This window comes from Xyrauchen texanus, chromosome 31 (assembly GCF_025860055.1).
Source record: "Xyrauchen texanus isolate HMW12.3.18 chromosome 31, RBS_HiC_50CHRs, whole genome shotgun sequence".
Taxonomy (NCBI): domain Eukaryota; kingdom Metazoa; phylum Chordata; class Actinopteri; order Cypriniformes; family Catostomidae; genus Xyrauchen; species Xyrauchen texanus.
This window is the reverse complement of record NC_068306.1, coordinates 24,460,099-24,480,497: the sequence shown is the minus strand read 5'-3', so window position 1 is coordinate 24,480,497 and position 20,399 is coordinate 24,460,099. Positions and strand designations below refer to the sequence as shown.

At 38.1% G+C, this 20,399-nt stretch overlaps 1 protein-coding gene across 2 annotated transcripts in view; it reads left to right on the top strand.

Moving 5' to 3' along the window:
• LOC127625211 (dixin-A-like) overlaps window positions 1–19,186 on the top strand; it is a 34,176-nt gene extending 14,990 nt beyond the window's left edge. Inside the window, exons 2-17 of one of the 2 annotated variants that reach the window (XM_052100352.1) lie at window positions 520–626; window positions 704–855; window positions 3,166–3,255; window positions 3,668–3,721; window positions 6,577–6,627; window positions 6,781–6,885; window positions 6,997–7,050; window positions 7,567–7,659; window positions 7,933–8,016; window positions 8,123–8,188; window positions 8,289–8,453; window positions 8,547–8,607; window positions 8,951–9,059; window positions 15,707–15,815; window positions 17,928–18,007; window positions 18,104–19,186. In XM_052100352.1, the coding sequence (XP_051956312.1) occupies window positions 520–626; window positions 704–855; window positions 3,166–3,255; window positions 3,668–3,721; window positions 6,577–6,627; window positions 6,781–6,885; window positions 6,997–7,050; window positions 7,567–7,659; window positions 7,933–8,016; window positions 8,123–8,188; window positions 8,289–8,453; window positions 8,547–8,607; window positions 8,951–9,059; window positions 15,707–15,815; window positions 17,928–18,007; window positions 18,104–18,110 (1,387 nt within the window). In that variant the 3' untranslated portion in view covers window positions 18,111–19,186. The remainder of the gene's footprint in view (window positions 1–519; window positions 627–703; window positions 856–3,165; window positions 3,256–3,667; window positions 3,722–6,576; window positions 6,628–6,780; window positions 6,886–6,996; window positions 7,051–7,566; window positions 7,660–7,932; window positions 8,017–8,122; window positions 8,189–8,288; window positions 8,454–8,546; window positions 8,608–8,950; window positions 9,060–15,706; window positions 15,816–17,927; window positions 18,008–18,103) is intronic. The other variant, XM_052100353.1, reaches the window with a different exon arrangement.
• The last annotated feature ends 1,213 nt before the right edge of the window (window positions 19,187–20,399 follow it).

Genomic DNA, 20,399 nt, shown 5'->3' with positions numbered 1-20,399 from the left:
GCGCTCTTCGCTTTCAAATTACATACATCACTTAAAGCATGATTGCGTCACTCAAGGCCAGCTAGAAGGCCTTGACTGGGACGTATCCTAAAGACCACACCCACCAAGAACAAATAAATCAATCTGATTGGCTGATAAATCTGACAATCTTACTTTAGATACCTATTCACTTGAACTGTTGAAGGATTCTGTAAAAATTCTGAAGGTTTAACGGGGTGGAGCTCAGACTCACAAGCTCGGATTCGGGCATGCGATTTGCGAACCAGCCGTCACACTTCGCCTTTTTAGACATGCTAGGCAATTTTGATTGGCTGAACTATTCATTGTTTGCTATTCGTTTTTAGATGAATTAGGGGTGGAAAGTGAACGGTGAATGAGAATGAAAGAATGAAAAAATATGTATTTATTAGACATGTTAGGCCAGCAGAGAAGTCTTTGCTGACCCTGAGAATTTGCCACTGATTAGTAATTACATAAGTCTAAAGGTGTACATCAGTAACTATGTTTCTGTTTCAACAGCCTCAGTTCGCCAAGCCCCACTCACACTCCTAAAGACTCCATCAGCCTGTCAGAGGTGAAGGAAGGGCTTCTAGACAGTCTGTCTGGAGAGAAAACCAATAAGTCAGGTATTGATCCAGGATTTGGACATTGGAGGTCTTGTTCATGTATTAGTACAGCAACCATGATCTCTCTTTATCATTAGAGGATGCAGTGAAATCGGACCTATGCGACCAAGCAATCATCTCAGGACATGAGAGTCTAGGGGGCTGCAGGTGGGAGGACAAACTATATGAGCACCAAGAGCAGCTGGAGAGGGAGATGCAGGATGCACGGAAAATGGTGTCCAGCCTACAGGTGAGAGTAGCTTACATCATATTATTTACAAATCTAGTTTATATCACTTTTAAGTGTTATGAAAACTAGATCCTGGAGGCCGGATTATAACAGTAGGGGGGAAAGCAGTTCTAAGAGATCAACTTGAAATGTCTCTGTTATAAACAAAACACTGAAACAAAATGCACATACTTAACTCAAGTTAACTGAATTCTGAATGATGAAGCTTGTCCCTTTTTAGCTGTAGCAGCTTCCGTTTGGGTTTAGCAAGCTTGTTGTATTCCTTGCTGTATGAAGCATATTTAGTTCACCCAAAATTGAAAATGCTCTCATAATTTACTTACCCTTAGCCCATTACAGATATGTATGACTTTCTGTCTTCTGCAGAACAAAAACTAAAATTTTTGAAGAATATGTCAGCTCTGTAGATCCTCACAATGCAAGTGAATGGTGGCCAGAAATTTGAAGCTCTAAAAAGCACATAAAAGCAGCATCAAAGTAATCAGGAATCCAGTGGTTAAATCTGTGTCTTCAGAAGCAACATGATGAGAAACATATCAATATTTTAGTCCTTTTTACTACAAATCTCCATCTTCCACATTCTTCGTGCATATCGCCACTTACTGGTTGGGGCTGGTCAAAGGTAGATATTTATAGTATAAAAGGACTTCAATATTGATCTGTTTCTCATCCAAAACTATCATATAATTTCTGAAGACATGGATTTAACTACTGGAGTCATATGGATTACTTTTATGCTGCCTTTATGTGCTTTTTGGAGCTTGAAAGTTCTTGACACATTTACTTGAATTGTATGGACCTACAGAGCTGAAATATTTTTCTAAAAATCCTTATTCTACAGAAGAAAGTAATACACATCTGGGATGGCATGAGGATGAGCAAATGATGAAATAATTTTCATTTTTGGGTGAACTATCCCTTTAAAGTGAGTAATCAGATTAGTTAAAAAGTTTTAAAGGTAGTTCCACCTTGTGAAATTCTAGTTTTGCAAAGCTTACAAATTACAACTCTGCTATCATTGTCACCCAATTTAAAGTAATTCCACACAAGACATTTTATTTCACACACAGCTTGAGTTCTAGGATAATTGTCCAACACGTTATAATGGTCCCTTTGATTGACAGGAAAAAAATCAGCCCTGATCATCGGCATGTCCTATAGCACAAGAAATTGTTTTTATCAGGCAATCATCTGAATTGGTGCATCACTATGTAACAATTAAAGGACAGGCAAGGAGGAGGCAGGAACCGGCTGAACAGTCGACATAAAGTTTAATGCCAAAACTCAACTTAAATCAACATAAAACAAACATGATGAACACACATGCAACGCGGCTGTGTACGTCTCTCTCTCCTGAACTGGTGTCTCCGGCTCTCCTTTATCTTGCTCTCCGGCTGATCATCTGATTCAGCGCCGGCCGTGCACCCTCACGGCCCGGCCACGCCCTCCTCCTCGTCACACTCCTCCCCCGCCCGATTCAGGCCTGGGCGCCACTGGACTGACCTACTCCCCCACCCATCTCTGGAGGGGAGACTCTGCCCTTCCTGCTGTTCTGTCAGCCGGTGGTCCACCCTGCCTCTTCGAAACCTGGGGGAGAGACAAGAGGAGTCGTGGGGAGAGGGAAAGGGTGAGAGGGAGACACACAGAGAGAGAGGGGCGAGAGAGAGAGAAAAATTTGGTCCCTGGACACGTGGTCACCCGGTCACCCTCAACCGCGCCTCCTCTCTGGCGGACGACAGCTTGCTTCTTCCCCGGTGGAAGGCTGCTAGCCCTCCGACCGCTGGCGGACGGAATCGCTCCTCCCATTCTCGGCGGACGGCAGCTGTTCCCCTGGTTCTCGCCAGCCAGCAGCGACCCCTCCATCCCCAGGCAGCCGGCCATGGCATCCCTCCTACGGCACCACTGTAACCGTTAAAGGACGGGCAAGGAGGAGGCGGGAACCAGCTGAACAGTCAACATAAAGTTTAATGTCAAAACTCAACTTAAATCGACATAAAACAAACATGATTAATGCACATGCAGTGCGGCCGTGTGCATCTCTCTCTCTCCCGAACTGTCGTCACCAGCTCCCCTTTATTTCGCTCTCCCGCTGATCATCTGATTCCGTGTCAGCCGTGCACCCTCACGGCCCGGCCATGTCCTCCTCCTTGACACAAACTAATTTGATAATTTATAGACATTATCCAAGCAAAAAAAAAAAAAACAATGGTGTACATAGCATGGGACATAGTTTATGTGCACTAGATTAGCTTAGATCTGTAGACTCCACAAGTAGCAGCTGGTAACAGGTGTGTTTTGGGTGCTTCATAGGCTCTCCTTCTCAATGGTTCATTACCTGAGGATGAACAGGAGGTGTCACTAAGTCTGGGTGAGGGAGTGGAAAATGCTGAGCAGCAATTGGTGTGTTTCTTTATTTTTCTCACTCTTTCCCTTTTCCTGACACTGTTTTACCCCATTATGACCCCTTCTCTTCCATATCCTGCTAAATGACTTTGAATGTTTCCCTCCCTCTTGATAATATGTCACTCCTGCTCTTTCACTCTCTTTCACTTAGCTCTGTCAGGGCAGATCTGGTTTCTCTCGTGGTGAACTTTGCTTTGTTTGTGAGAGAGACACAGGTATCCGTTTTCATCCCTCTCTCCTGAAACACTCTTCCCTCGTGCAGTGTCTCTTTCTCTCTTCCACGATTTTTGTACTTTTCTTTAAGTCTTTTGTCCAGACCTGACCCTCTGATTGCTCGGTTTTATGTGTGTGCTGTTGTTAAGGTGGATTTAGTTTAAAGCGGTGAACATCTTCTGTTGTTGTGCTACAGATTGTAATCCGAAGTCGTCTGGACCAGAGCATGGAGGAGAGTCAAGATTTGAAGGTGGGTCTTCATTTACAGCTTCAGTAAGTTTTGTACAGTTAATTATGATAGCATTTGAGTGTGACATACTCATATGCAATATCTTTCTATATCTGGACTGCTTTAATGTACAGTACAAATTCAAATGGAACAGTATGGAAAAGGCTAATACTCCAAACTACATAGTGCCCTGATTACAAGTGCATTGCTGCATAAGCAGAGAGTGCAGGTGCAAGATTGGCCTGCGTGTAGTCCTGTCTCCATATGAGAATGTGTGGCACATTATGAATTGTACAATATGGCAGTGAAAACCACATACATTTGTGCAGCTGAAGACCTGAATAATGGATAAATATGGGAAAATTCCACTCGCTACAGTTAACAAACTTAACTGTAGCGAGTTAAGGCCCAAATGCCTAATAAGTATTATTAGAAGAAATGGGGTTGCTACACAGTGAAAAACACTCGACTGTATCAACTTTTTTGGAGTGTGTTGCAACATCTGATTTAAAATCAGTGCATATTAAAAAAAAGAACATTTTATTCACAGGGTAAAACACCAACTAATGTGTTGTTATAGTGCTTTAATATATATTAAAGTTAATTAAATTAAGTGATTTAATAATATAGCACAGGGTGCAAAGAATTTACAAATCACTACTTTTTGTTTTTAATTAGCATTTTCCATACTGTAACAACTTTTTCAGAATTGTGATTGTATGTTTGAATATTGTTTCAGTTCGATTCTACATAATGCTACTACATAATGTTGTATAGGGTTCAATGATATTATGCTCATTTTATTCTTCAAACTTCTTAATTTATGACTTGAATACAACCTTATATGATGTACATGTTTTAACCCTCCTATGGTATTGAAAAATGACACCTGCCTTTGGTATTCAAGGTCATTTTTGACCATATGGGTCTGATGTGTAACCCTTTTGTTATGATTATTATTATTTAATTTCTTCTTCCCTGAAGTAAGAACAATATAATTATATATTTCTTTTTGTGTGTGTGTGTGTGTGTTCATTCTTTAACACACGTAGTAGGTTTGCTGTATACTTGAAAACCATGTCTGCCAGGAACAGCCAGTAGATGGGTGTAGTCACCTGCTGTGTAGTCTGATGGCTTGTTGTAACCTAATTTTATCACAAGATATGTATTTGGATATATATTTAGACATTATGAAACTATTATTTGTCAAAGTTTAGCATTTTAAAACCTGACTATGGTGTTACAAAGAGAAGACACAGAATAAGCATTTTTCTACCAATAATTGATTTAAAACATGAACATTTAATAATTTAAAGTAAATGCATAGTAATGTCAAGAAAATTAACATTCAGAAAATTCAATTAGAGTATAAACAGAAGTATCAGAGAAAATATCTAGCAAAAGTTTCTACAGTAAAATTTATTTTGCAAACGTGTGTGTATGAGTGTGCCAGATTGCTCTCATCAGCTGGAAAACAACAGATGACTTGTAATGCCAACAATGACCAAAAGATGGCTGTAGAGCTCCACTTATTAATTCCCTGGTTGTGTGTGTGTGTGTGTGTGTGTGTGTGTGCATGTTTATGTGGTTTACGAGGACTATTTTCTAGGTTACAAACTGGTAATTACAAGGGTATTATGCTATAACTGTGGTTTATGAGGACATTTCTAGTGTCCCCTTAATTTAAATATCTTTAAAAACATATTATATTATTAAATAATATTAAATATTTTTTGTGAGGGTAAGGTTTAGGGGTTGTGTTAGGTTTAGGGGATAGAATCTATAGTTTGTACAGTATAAAAATAATTATGTCTATGGAATGTCCTCATAATGATAGGTAGACCAATGTCAGTGTGTGTGTGTGTGTGTGTGTGTGTGTGTGTGTGTGTGTGTGTGTGTGTGTTCTGCATTGTGAGTGTTATCCTCTCACCCCTTCATTTCTGAGTGTGTGTTTAGTATTGTGATGGATTTTTTTTTTGACAGATGTAAAAATAGCTCTCTTGTGCTCTCACCAGTTAATTTGTGTGTGTGTGTGAGTGGGTGTGTATGTTTTGCACTGAGGATGTTTTAGTCTCACCATATAGTGGTTTTTTTTTTTCCTTCTTTTTTTTCTTCTAAGCATTGTGGCTGATTTATTGATTGCATTTGACAGATAAAAAAATAAATTCTCCGTTTTTGGTCTTTCCCATTCATTTTCAATGGACAGTCAATACCAAAAGGTATTTATATGACCACTTAGACTTATCGAATTATCGGATTCTTTTTGTGTGTGTGTGTGTGTGTGTGTGTGTGTGTGTGTGTGTGTGTGTGTGTGTGTGTGTGTGTGTGTGTGTGTGTGTGTGTGTGTGTGTGTGTGTGTATGTTCAGATGGCAAATTAGGAAAAGTCACCAAGTCTTGTACTGCTCAGATAAAGGAAATCATTTTAATTAAATGAGGAAAATTTATTTAGGTAAAAAATGACCAAATACTATAGGAGGGTTGATCTCATTATTATTATTATTATTATTATTATTAAGAAAAATTTAAGAAAAATGGCTTCAAAGGTCCTTGGTTTCAGTGAAAAGTAAGTGTGAAAATTGTATTAACTACAAAGTCCACATTGAAACAGTATATTTGAGAAAAAAATCTGTCACAGGACAATTTCGGTAGTAACTTTGACAAAATGTTTAGCTACTATATTTTACCCAGCATCCTAAAACATAGTCTCCTTAATATTTTTTGGTAGATCCTGTTTGTTTGCCAGAATAAATAATGTGGATAACTATTGATGTGCTGATACTGTCAAGCCCTTTTAATCAGTTTTGTCAACCAGTCTATGATGAGTTGTGTTTGGATTATTGTTTTACTTATTAATTTATATTACATTTTCTTGCAGAGGGAGTTGTTGAGGTTCAAACAGGAGGCACGTAACCTGCAAGGAGTCAAAGTGAGTGTCTCCATACTCGTGCAAATGAAAAAAAGACTCTTACATTATGAAGGATTCAATAAAGGTCCACTTATATTGTATGTCTTGGGCTGATATATAGCTGAGAAAGTTAGACATGTGAGTTTAGAATAATTATATGTCCTGTATCATCAGGATGTACTTCAGCAGCGAATGGCTGTACAGGAATCCTCAGTTCTGCAGCTCAAACAAGAACTCCTGTGCTCCAACATGACCAAAGACGAGCTGGTGGGACAGAATGTGAGTGCATGAAACTTGAGATACAATTTATTTGTCTTGCATATTTTATTCACTTTCATTATGCATCGCCTGTGACTGTTAGTCATCGATAACCTGTTTATATGTTCTTAGGTCGAGTTACAGAGGAAGCTGGAGGAGAGGAACAGACTTCTCAGTGAATATAAGGCAAGTCTTATATTAGTCTTATATAAGTATTCTGTCATTAGTGGAGTTATGGATAAAGCTCAGGGCTGGAAGGTTGCTGGTTTGATCTCCGAAGAGTGATTCATGAGCTATCCTTCAATGGCGATATTGTGTGTTTGAGAAAATATTATGTAGCAGTAAAAAGAGATTATATTCTATATTCCTAATGGTGATGATATCATCTGCATAAACGCTTTACTCCTGTTCCAGTCAGCTCCAGATGTGTTTTGAAGAATCACGTTACAATGTCAAATTGAATAACTGTGTTAATGCAGTTTTAGCTGAAGTGTGTAATTTCTGCACAACTAGCACCACCAAATGGAATTATAAAAATAAATATGACCCCTGTCTTCCATTGGTCAAACAAACAGATAGTTCTGCCCCCAACTCACACCATTGAGTCAGTGTTATTGTGTTGTGCTGGACGAGTCGTAAACACTGTCCTAATTATATTCATTAATGCATGTTCTAAGTCAGCATGATCTATGTGTTATACAGAAAGAGCTGTGTCCGAAGGATCGCCTTCTACAACAACAACAGCTGAAACTTGATGAGTCACTTTGCAAGCTGACCGAGAGCAGCAGCCAGCAGGTATAACATCAAACGAGCGAGCTGACTCAACTGTCATACCAGCTGCAAAGGAGAAATGCATCCTGGCCTTGGAAATGTAGAAAAGAAGTTATTTGCTCCCTAAATCAGTGGACGAGTTCCATGGATACCTTGAGCCGCTCATAAGAGTCAAAATAATATCATACATATATTTGCTATGCCCAGTGTCGGCATAATTAATCCATCCTCATTATGTATCTAAAACAATTTGAACAATTGGAGCACCTGTTGTATATTATTCTCTGTGTTCTTCAGTGCTGTGTTCAGGCTTGCATACAGAGGGAGCTAGAGCACAAGGAGACTATTGTCAAAGAGCTAACAAACCATGAGACAGAGGAGGTAACATCACATGATGTTTGTTTTTACTTGTTTAGTTTTTGTAGCCCTACCATTTGCACTTGTCTTTAAAGTTTCGATTATAAACTCAATTTGTCCTCTGTTTCAGCATCCTGGCTCACAAAATAGCAGTTTCTCACATCCACCAGTTACAACATCCAAAACACACCATGGGGTAAATAAAAAATGTTTCTGTTACAGAAGCCCAGGCTTATGGATCATAAATGTATCTTTTAAGATGTTTAATGAGAATTACATTATTGCGTCTCTGGTAGGCTGAGGAGCTGCAGTTAGTAAGAGATGCTCTGCGTAGTCTGAGAAACAGCTTTGGAGGTCACAACCCTCAGCATCACACTCTGGACACCTTAGAGCAAGGTGTGGCCAGTCTGATGGATCGACTTTATGACCTGGAAACAACACACCACAAAAAGGAGCACAGGGTATGGGGAATGTTCATTCTTTAACACACGTAGTAGGTTTGCTGTATGATTTGAACTTGATCTACATTGATTCAAATTGTATTTTTTTTGTAGACTAGAGGCAAATCACCAGGGCACAAAGCCACTCATTCAGACTCCTGGCCTTCTACTTCAAGTAAGCACTCTTTTCAAACTGTATAACAGGAGTCTCCAACACTGTACAAGGTTGTTGTACAAACATTATAGCAACTGATAACAGCAGTTTAAAGGGATAGTTCACCCAAATATGAAAGTTGTGTCAAAATGTATTCATCCTCATGTTGTTCCAAACCTCTATGAATTTCTTCTGTGGCATTTTTAATACAATGGCAGTTGATAGTGACTCACTTTAAAGCTTAAAAATGACCCCAAAGATACAACCTAATATTCAAGTACTTTTTTTTGTGATAATTAAAAAAATATAGATATATAAAACAATATAGAAGTGAAGTTTATTGAGTTCCTCTGTTTTGTTACAGAAATGGCTCATTCTCACAGCAGTCCTGCACTAAACTCTTCAGCCTGCACCAAAGTCTTGTACTTTACTGACCGCTCACTCACGCCATTCATGATCAACCTTCCCAAGAAGTGAGCCAAAATCGCTCACTGTTTTTTACATGTTAATTGTGTAAACAACAGGTTGGGTAGTAATGCTGCTTTCACATTGTGTAGGAATTTCTATAATTTTGAGATGGCAACTCTGTGATTCTGCTCTGAGCTGTTCATGTCCTGGGATCGCAGAAGTTATTCGTTTCAATGGCAACACATTACGTCAAAATGACATTGTTGTTGTTAACAAAAAAAAATATTTATCACTGCATTAATTCACCTCAATACGTTGTTGCAAAATGGTTAACAACAAAGAAAGTTCTCCAAGTATCTACAATTGAAGTCAGAAGTGTATGTAGATACACATAGATTGAAGTCATTAAAACTCATTTGTTTAACCACTCCAAAGATTTCATATTAGCAAACTATAGTTTTGGCTTAGATTGTTTAACTTTGAATTGACTATACCACAATTCCAGTGGGTCTGAAGTTTGCATTCACTAAGTTAACTGTGCCTTTAAACAGCTTGGAAAATTCCATAAAAGGATGTCACGCCTTTAGGCAATTAGCCAATTAACTTCTGATAGGTTAATTGAAGACATTTGGAGGTGTACCTGTGGATGTATTTTAAGGCCTAACTTCAAACTCATTGCCTCTTTGCTTGACATCATGGGAAAATTAAAAAAATCAGCCAAGCCCTCAGAAAATTATAATTGTGGACCTCCACAACTTTGCTTCATCCTTGGGAGCAATTTCCATATGTCTGAAGGTACCACGTTCATCTGTACAAACAATAGTACACAAGTATAAACACCATGGGACCGTGCAGCCATCATACTGTTCAGGAAGGAGATGCATTCTGTCTCCTAGAGATGAACATAGTTTGGGCCAAAAAGTGCAAATCAAGCCCAGAACAACAGCAAATGACCTTGTGAAGAGGCTAGAGGAAACAAGTACAAATATCTATATTCACAGAAAAACAAGTCCTATATAGACATAACCTGAAAGGCTGCTCAGCAAGGAAGAAACCACTGCTCCAAAACCACCATATAAAAGTTTGCAAGTGCACATGTTGACACTTGAAATTTCCTCTGGTCTGATGATCATTATTACAAAATTGTTTCATCTGACCAGAGGCAATTGGGATGGTGTTCTTCTGCTGTTGGGAGGGAAAAGGGTGAGGCTTGCTAGCAGAAGAACACCATCCCAACTGTGAAGCATGGGGGTGGCAGCATCATGTTGTGGGGGTCCTTTGCTGCAGGAGGGACTGGTGCACTTCACAAAATAGATGGCTTCATGAAGCAGGATAATCATGTGGATATATTGTAGCAACATCTCAAGACATCAGCCATGAAGTTAAACCTTGTCACATATGGGTCTTCTAAATGGACAATGACCCCAAGCATACCTCCAAAATTGTGGAAAAATGGCTTAAGGCTTAATTCAAGGTATTGGAGTGGCCATCACAAAGACCAGTCTGATAGAAATTTGTAGGCAGAACTGAAAAAGCATGTGTGCGCAAGGAGGCCAACAAACCTGACACCAGTTCTGTCTGGAGGAATGGGCCAAAATTTCAACAACTTATTGTGAGAAGCTTGTGGAAGGCTACCCAAAATGTTTAACCCAAGTTAAACATTTTAAAGGCAATGACACCAAATACTAACAAATAGTATGTAAACTTCCGACCCACTGAGAATGTAATCCACTCTGTCCAACAGAAAGGGGACTTATTAATATTTAATTTTGGGTTCAGCCATTAAATAAATGTCTGAATTAAACATTATGGACACTTTTGTCCATACCTCATGCAAATGCGAGAAAATGGGGTGTAACTTAACTTCTCCGGTTAATTTGATAGAAAGGCTTTGCAATGGTGAGATAGGGGCAAGAACTCCTGTTCAATACAAAACCAGGGAGGAGCTCTCTCAATTGGAAGCAACCAATGAGCCAAATTTTATATACCAAATTTTAGCTAAGCTTAGCCCACCTTTATCAATCGGCCTATGTAATTTACTGAAGTGTAATCTGGGACGTTTACCATTCCAAATGAAGGACTTCGCTATGCTATCAAATTGCTTTAAATAAGAGAGGGGAACATCTATATGGAGAGATTGTTGCAGGTAGTTGAATTTTGGAATACAGTTCATTTTAATAACATTAACCTTCCCAGTCATAGATAAGCCCACCTGCCCACATCACTCGAAAAACTTTTTATTAATGGGTCAAAATTAACTCTAAATAATTCTCACAAATTTGCTGGGAATAAAATACCCACATATTAATGCTCTGTTTTGGCCACTAAAATGCGCCCAGCTGAAAAGCCATTACCGGGCAGTATGCTGTCAGCACCAAAACTTTGGATTTAGACCAATTAACCCTGTATCCTGAGAATTTAGAATAGTAATTAATAATTCTGTGGAGGCAAGGCATAGATCTAGAAGGGTTGGAGACGAATAATAAAATATAATCTGTGTAAAGCAAAAGCTTATGCGCCACACACCTCACACCTTCACCCTTGGAAAATCATCCTCCTTTCTTATTGCGGCTGCTAATGGTTCCAGGGCAAGACAGAACAATAATGGGTAAAGAGGGCAACCCTGCCAGGTGCCCCTATCCAGAGTAAAATAATCTGAAATTAATCCATATGTTTGTACCGCCGCTACCAGATGTCTATAACATAATCCATCCAATAATAGTATTCCCTAATCCATACATTTCCAAAATTGAAAAATAAAATCCCATACTATCGTATAAAATGCCTTTTCAGCATCAAGTGAGATGGCAGTGACCGGAGTCTAATCATTTGCCACGACCACATGATATTGATGAAATGCCTAATGTTATCAGAAGTATATAATAAACCCTCCTAATATATATGTAAAAGAGATGTCATTTTTGACAAAATGTTTACATCTAGCTGGTTCAGAGAAATTGGATGATAACTCTTATATTTGCTTGGATCTTTGTCCTTTTTTAAGGAACAGACTGATCCGGGCTTGTGTCATGGTTGGCGGAAGCTTTCAATTATTTAATGATTCCGTATAAACTTCCAGCATGAGTGGAAACAGTTCTGTAGCATAAGATCTAAAAAATTCAGCGGCAAAGCCATCTGGCCACAGAGCCTTGCCTGTTGGCAAGGCCTTAATTACCTCACCGAGCCCTTCCAAGGTTATCTTAGAATCAAGAAAATGTTTTTGCTCAGCTGACAGTTTAGGAAGTTTGAATGGTTTCACAAAGTTTATAATATCTTCATCAGCAGACGAGGATGTGGAACTATAAAGATCAAGACAGAATTCTTTAAAAGCCTTATTAATATCAGTGGTCGAGGTAAATATTTCACCACTAGCAGATTTTGCTGAGGGAATGGTAGAAAAAGACTCTCTCTGTTTTATATATCTAGCCAGAAGTTTTATTGCTTTGTTCCCTGACTCAAAGTATGACTGTCTTGCCCTGAATAGCCAAAACTCCACCTTCCGTGACAAAATAGTATTATATCTGTATTTCAATCAGGTCAATTCTCTGAGGCCATTTGATGACATTTGGCACTTCAGCTCTGCCTCTGCACTTTTAATACTCCCTTCCAATTTCTTGAGTTCTTGTGCTTTGGATCTTTTGGTGAATAAGGCATATTGTATAATCCGGCCCCTAAGAACTGCCTAAAGTGCCTCCCAAACCATGCCTACAGAGTATATGGAGGACCAGTTGGTCTCCATATATACATTGTTTTCAACCTTAGCATTTGTTGAAATTCAGAATGTTGCAAGGGTGAAGCGCAAACTATATGATTTTCTTTATAGTCTCTACAAGATGGGTTCAAAAGCCTCCAAATATCTATAAGACCAAGATTATTACACACCCTGTGAAGCGTCAATGTTGCTCTAGGGGGGTTGTATACTTTTGCTTCACTATGATCAAGGACTGAGTCCATCAAAAAATTAAAGTCTCCTCACAATATTATATCATTAGTGGTGCCAGCAGCTTGCAACATCCCTTCAAGATAACATTTGACATTTTGACATAAGAAAAAAATAGATTGTGTCTCAAAAACAGGATTATAAAGACCACATTCCAACATTAGTGAAACAATCAAACACTGAACATCCCTCCAAACTCAAACAGTCTATCCATGTTTGCCTACATGAACCCCCACAGCAACTTTGCCATCGGATTGTTCAAGTCCGGTGTTTTACTATACATTTTGTGAGAAAGAGCATGTAGATTCATCCGCAAAGCCGTATCGAAGGTGTGTTACTCGCCACAAAAAGAGCGCACAGAATCTTCAAACAGTCAAGCAAATGTTCAGTGAGCCGGTCCATTCGGCCGCAACGTGAGCACCACAACATCTCCCAGAAACGCTCCAAATTCACCTTGGTTGCTAGCAGATTAGCAGATAATTCCCTCTCCGATGACACCAGATAATCGTTCAGTTTCTCGACATCCCCTACTCTTGTGACCACATCAGTAAATTTTGCCTCTATGGCTGTGATCGATCAACATATCACAGCAAGATCCTCCAAGTGATGACGACCTTCGTCAGCATTGCCGATATGCTCAACATCTCTCGCCACAATTCCTGCAACTCTCCGAACAAATCAACTCCTCGGTCCGCGGCCCACTCAGGAGTGTCAGCCTGAGCCTGTAAGTGTCTTTTAATGTCTGCAGATTTTGAATTCTTTGACATATTTTCCTGCTAGAACAGGTTTTTTTTTATAACGGAGTGTATCAAATCTCACCGGTTTATGTCATTAAAATCTTACAACGTTCAGTGCAACATGTTCACTGATGGCCAATTAATAGCCTTTGTGATGATCTTTAGCCTCTGACGAAGTTCTGGTAGAAATGTAGCATTGCAGCCAGATAGTGTGACTGCCAGATGAGATATTCCACTCCTCTCTTGCACCCCAATTCACTTGGAAAGAAACCTTCTCTGTGTCTGCACCACCATAGCAACATTTGTACCCTGTTATCACTCTACTCAAGCACTTTCAATGTTTTTTCTTCTTTTCATTTTTTTATAAAAAGTTTTAATAAATGAAAAAGCAGAAAATATGGAGAAAAGTGTAACACGTCAGCAATATGAAAGCATTATTCTTTATAATATATTATAATTCTTATTTTTTTCTTTACATTTATCATGAATTTTCTGTACAACTTTATTTTAATTACTATTTTACTTCTAATAAATTTACTTTAACCCTCTGTAAATATCTTTTAGTTAAGATTCACACGACACCAATTTTATAAAAAAATGTTTTTAAATGTTTGAACAATTTATATTGGTAAGTATTTATGGGATGTTTTAATCCAAATCAGCAGATAGAGTTGGATACAATTATAGAAATCTATGTCATTATCCATAATGAATTTGCAAGCACGATATATTATTAGCCTATATGAATTTTCGAAATTTTGCGTGGCCTATAGTTTACTAATCTAAAACAGGAGAAAGACTTACTATAACCCACCTTTTTTGTTTTCCCATAAGGAAAGGTTTGTCATTTTTTGGGCCACAGGTCTTTATATTTCCACAATGAATATTTGCTTGTTGTAGCTAATTATTACTGTAGGCTACCTCCTGCACTTGCGTTCATTCTCAACATCTGTAATTTTTTGTATTTGGAATCAGGCTGTCTTTATTATAGGCCTATTTGACAAATTCCAAAGTTCTTTTTATATGTTAGCCTATGCTCATGATGGAGTGATATTGGAGCAACAGAAATGCTGATGTTCTGACTTTCTGAAGAAAAATGCTCCTCTGGGACGGGCAAATCTCGCTGTTTTGCATGAGTCACATTCACTGATTGGGACAATTGGGAATTTGGCTGAGGTGTATGTACATTTCTGACTTCAACTGTATGGCATAATAAAATGGCATATTGAAAATAACTATGATTAACTACCTTTAATTTTGATGCCATTGCCATATTGGTTTTCTTTACTTCCCTTGTGATTCTCTTGGATTTTACAATGCTTTCATAGAATTCTGAGTTTACAACTTGGAATCTCTTAAATACTGTTGCGGGTAAGGATGGGCAAGGAGGAGGCAGGAACCGGCAGAACAGTCAATGTAAATTTAAATGAACATAATACACATAGATGCTCACACAAACACACACAGTGTCTCTCTTGCGCCCAATCTGGCATCTCCGGCTCCCCATTATCTCTAAGTTGACATGGCACCAGCCGTGCACCCTCACGGCCAGGCCACACCCTGCTCTTCTCAACTGTAATTCTGACTTGACGTGAATGCACCTGTCATATTCCCTGTTGTCTTTTGTTTTTGTACTTTTATGTTGAAATTCTTGTTTAGTTCCTGTTCCCTGTTAGTTTTGTAGTTCTTTTGAAGTTTTATTCCTTGATTGGTTCTCCCTGATTATTTCTCATTGCCTGATTGTTTCCCCAGGTGTTCCTCGTTCCCTTGTTTGTTCCCTTGTGTATTTAAGCCCTTGGTTTCCCTGTTTCCTGTGTCAGTTCTTGCATGTTTAGTTTCATGATCTGTGCTTGGTTCCCTGTGTTTTCATTTTCCTTTACATTCCAAGTTTGTTTGATTTTTCTTTGTTAATAAAGCTGTGTACTAGATCCACATTCCTCGACTGCCTCGTCACAGCACCTGAAGTCATTTTAATGTACCATTCTGAATTCCATCTATTTTGCATTGTTGTCATATATTTAACATGTGTTGTCAGGCTGGGGGAGATCACCCTACAAGACTTCAAGGCAGCCATAGATCGAGAAGGCAATTATAGATACCATTTCAAAGCATTGGATCCAGAGTTTGGCACTGTGAAAGAAGAGGTATGCACATGTTAGAAACATTTGGGTGTCCACAGTCATGAAAAACCTGGAAATATCAGGGAATTTTTAAATTGTGTTTTTCAGGCCTGAAAAAGGTCATTCAAATTAATAAAATCTTAAAAGTCATGGAAATTTCCATTTTAAATATACAGGTGAAACTCGAAAAATTAGAATATCGTGCAAAAGTTCATTAATTTCAGTAATTCAACTTAAAGGGTGAAACTAATATATTATATAGACTCATTACAAGCAAAGTAAGATATTTCAAGCCTTTATTTGATATAATTTTGATGATTATGGCTTACAGCTTATGAAATTCAGAATCTCAGAAAATTAGAATATTGTGAAAAGGTTCAGTATTGTAGGCTCAAAGTGTCACACTCTAATCAGCTAAACACCTGCAAAGGGTTCCTGAGCCTTTAAATGGTCTCTCAGTCTGGTTCAGTTGAATTCACAATCATGGGCAAGACTGCTGACCTGACAGTTGTGCAGAAAACCATCATTGACACCCTCCACAAGGAGGGAAAGCCTCAAAAGGTAATTGCAAAAGAAGTTGGATGTTCTCAAAGTGCTGTATCAAAGCACATTAATAGAAAGTTAAGTGGAAGGGAAAAGTGTGGAAGAAAAAGGTGCACAAGCAGCAGGGATGACCGTAGCCTGGAGAGGATTGTCAGGAAAAGGCCATTCAAATGTGTGGGGGAGCTTCACAAGGAGTTGACTGAGGCTGGAGTTACTGCATCAAGAGCCATCACACACAGACGAGTCCTGGACATGGGCTTCAATGTCAAACGTCTTACCTGGGCTAAAGAAAAAAAGAACTGGTCTGTTGCTCAGTGGTCCAAAGTCCTCTTTTCTGATGAGAGCAAATTTTGCATCTCATTTGGAAACCAAGGTCCCAGAGTCTGGAGGAAGAATGGAGAGGCACACAATCCAAGATGCTTGAAGTCCAGTCTGAAGTTTCCACAGTCTGTGTTGGTTTGGGGAGCCATGTCATCGGCTGGTGTTGGTCCACTGTGCTTTATTAAGTCCAGAGTCAACGCAGCCGTCTACCGGGACATTTTAGAGCACTTCATGCTTCCTTCAGCAGACAAGCTTTATGGAGATGCTGACTTCATTTTCAAGCAGGACTTGGCACCTGCCCACACTGCCAAAAGTACCAAAACCTGGTTCAATGACCATGGTATTACTGTGCTTGATTGGCCAGCAAACTCGCCTGACCTGAACTCCATAGAGAATCTATGGGGCATTGCCAAGAGAAAGATGAGAGACATGAGACCAAACAATGCAGAAGAACTGAAGGCCGCTATTGAAGCATCTTGGTCTTCCATAACACCTCAGCAGTGCCACAGGCTGATAGCATCCATGCCACGCCGCATTGAGGCAGTAATTAATGCAAAAGGGGCCAAAACCAAGTACTGAGTACATATGCATGATTATACTTTTCAAAGGGCCGACATTTCTGTATTTAAAATCCTTTTTTTTTATTGATTTCATGTAATATTCTAATTTTCTGAGATTCTGAATTTGGGGTTTTCATAAGCTGTAAGCCATAATCATCAAAATTATATCAAATAAAGGCTTGAAATATCTTACTTTGCTTGTAATGAGTCTATATAATATATTAGTTTCACCTTTTAAGTTGAATTACTGAAATTAATGAACTTTTGCACGATATTCTAATTTTTCGAGTTTCACCTGTATTTGTCTTGTTATGCTCTGCTCTAAAATATTTAATCACCTGAGTATTATTCTTGGATAAAACTTATTTTAAGAAGGTTATTTTCTGTTAATTGGTCAAAAAGGTTCACAAATCAGTCTGAATGATTAAGCAAATCAGTCTGAATCATAATTATTTAAAAAATTTGGTTTCCATAAATCACAAACTGCTGAAAAAGTCATTGAAAATCATTGGTCAATAAATGTGGGAACGCTTAGTAACTCTATATTGTTCTTAGAAATTGGAACTGCCACATAATCAATTACAATACATTTTCTCTATTCTTTTCTCTATATTTAGGTTTTCTAAATGTAAAACAAATTAAAATATTGGCATTGTTTGAATGGTGGATTTTATGACTGAAGTGAGTAATAGAAACCAATGGCATCTCTCAGGTGTTCCAGGATGATGCAGTGGTCCCGGGCTGGGAGGGGAAGATTGTGGCCTGGATAGAGGAGGATCATGGACAGAAAGGGTACAGCATGAACAGCATGAAAACTAAATAGTTTTCTCTTTGTTTAATGTCAGATTCTTGCCATCATAAACTTGTGCTCTTCCTTTTGCTCCACAGGACCTAACATGAGTGTGCAAGAATCTGAATATAAGAGTGCCAAAAATGCCAACATGAATTAACATTGATTTGTAACATAAATGTACAGAGGTGGACCTCTCTTCAGTGCCCTACAAAGTTCTTTTCAGTGTCCTTTACTTATACTGCATGCACTGAACTACTGAATGATCCAGAGTGGTTCCCAAAAGAAGTTGAGGATCACCATGAGGGTGACCACATTGAGAACATCAGAGATGTTTCACTGGGGATTTCAGATCTCTTTTAGAAGTCTCGCCATAGAACAGATTTTCATTCTTTGTAAATACTTCAGGAACAGTTGTGTGTCAAACGTATTTACTGTGACACAGGAAGCCTTTTGTTTGATACTGTAATGACAAGCTAGATTTTTCAGTTCACCTTATGAGCATTTCACAAGACATTCATCAGTTGTGTGAAAATGGACATTATAAACCTTAAGAAAGAAAAGCAGTAAAAATAGACCAAAGTATTTAGCTTTTTTTATATAAGATCTTACAATGTCATTTAATGTCTTTTTTTAGTTGCTTTTTGTTAGTAAGAGTCAAACAACAAGTTTGTCTGTTGACAGTCTGCAGAGAAGGTTTAACTGGATGGCATAAATATGAGATTTCAGTTCATGATTTTGATGATTAAAAACAGATTATCAAGAAGGGTTATGCTACATAGTACATTTACTGCAGCAGAGCTAAATTAAAAGAAAGTGACCTCTGATTGTCACTGTAAGCTTTCAATTATAATTTAATGCAAACATCAAATGTGCTATTTGGGTGCACTAATTTGAGCATCACTGGAGTTTACAGGAGAGTGCCTGGGCAGAGAGGGGTCACTAGATTTGTCTGTTGTATTTTTGTTCTGTATTATATTTATGTAAAGATGTTAATATTTCAGAGGCAGATAGAGGCATAGTGCATTTTTACTGTATGATGTTTTTTTCACTCAAGATGAATTGCAACATAAGCAATGTATACCATAACTGAAATTCTGCTTTTACCTTCCTCATTACTGTACATCTTTACAGTGTGCATCTATAGAGGATTGTTATTTGGTTTGCCAATAAACAGTCTGAAGCAGTATATACTGTGCATGTGGTGTTATTTTATTAATCTTTATTAAACATTTATTAACTTTTATGACATTAAATTCACTATTTACAGTTAGCTATTATTAATTTAACCCATGAGTTAATCTATCCAAAAACAAGTTGGTTAAGGAGATTAAACAAGTTGTATCCAGCTTGGTGTGTGATTCTAACATGGCAGCCCCCATAAGGGGACCCTCTCCATGCAGAATAAAACAGCTTTTATAAGTTTACTAATATGACTAGTGTCTCTATCTCTTATAAGTTGTCTTGATTTGTTTTACAATTAATTTATTTAGGAGTAAAACTTTTAAATGTTTAACCCCACACCATCAGTTCTAGTTTTTGAAAAATAACTTCAATAAACCAATGTATAAATAATAAACCTGTTAATAGATACAGCATGTTAAGAGAATTAGTAATTTTTAATGAATAACTATAATTTTCTATTGTTGAAAAACTAGTGGACCATTAGGCCATGATTTTCATGATGCAAATAGTATAAAGCCTGGCTATCTTTTAAGCTGTAATGTAGTAAAATGTAAATTAAAAAGAGGACGTATGGTCACCCTATGATATGACGTCTGTGACTGATGGATTAATCACTGTAATAAAAATGTTTCTGCACATCATCAACTTTACGATTTACTGTGACATTCAGTTTTTAATTAATCCGGTTACTATTAGGATATTCTGTGACGTGCCAATTTATTTCAGTTGTTTTTGGTTGTGTATTGTCAAGAAGCTTGTTATCTCAGGTTATATGACATCTTGAACGTTATATGCAGTAGATCATTATTATGTTTGTGCATAATAGATGGATCAAAGGCCTTAGAAATTAATCACATTTTTAGGCATGTCCTTACAGGCCAGGCACACTTGAACTTAAAAAATAACTATTTGGCTGAACTTTAGTCAATAATGGTCAGTGGTTCTACATGTTTGAAATTAGTTTTCTTAAATTAAAATTATAAACCATGTTATTTTAACTTAAATGTTTAAAGTAGAAGGAACCTAACCAAATCTAGTAAACCAGACTTTATCTTACAAGGCAAAACTATTTTAGTGACTTGCATGGACACCAGAATGCAGTTTTTTGTGAGAAAACATCTCGGTTATGGATGTAACCTCGGTTCCCTGAGATGAAGGGAACGAGACATTGCGTCACTAAGCTGACGCCATGGGGAGTGTCCTTCTACA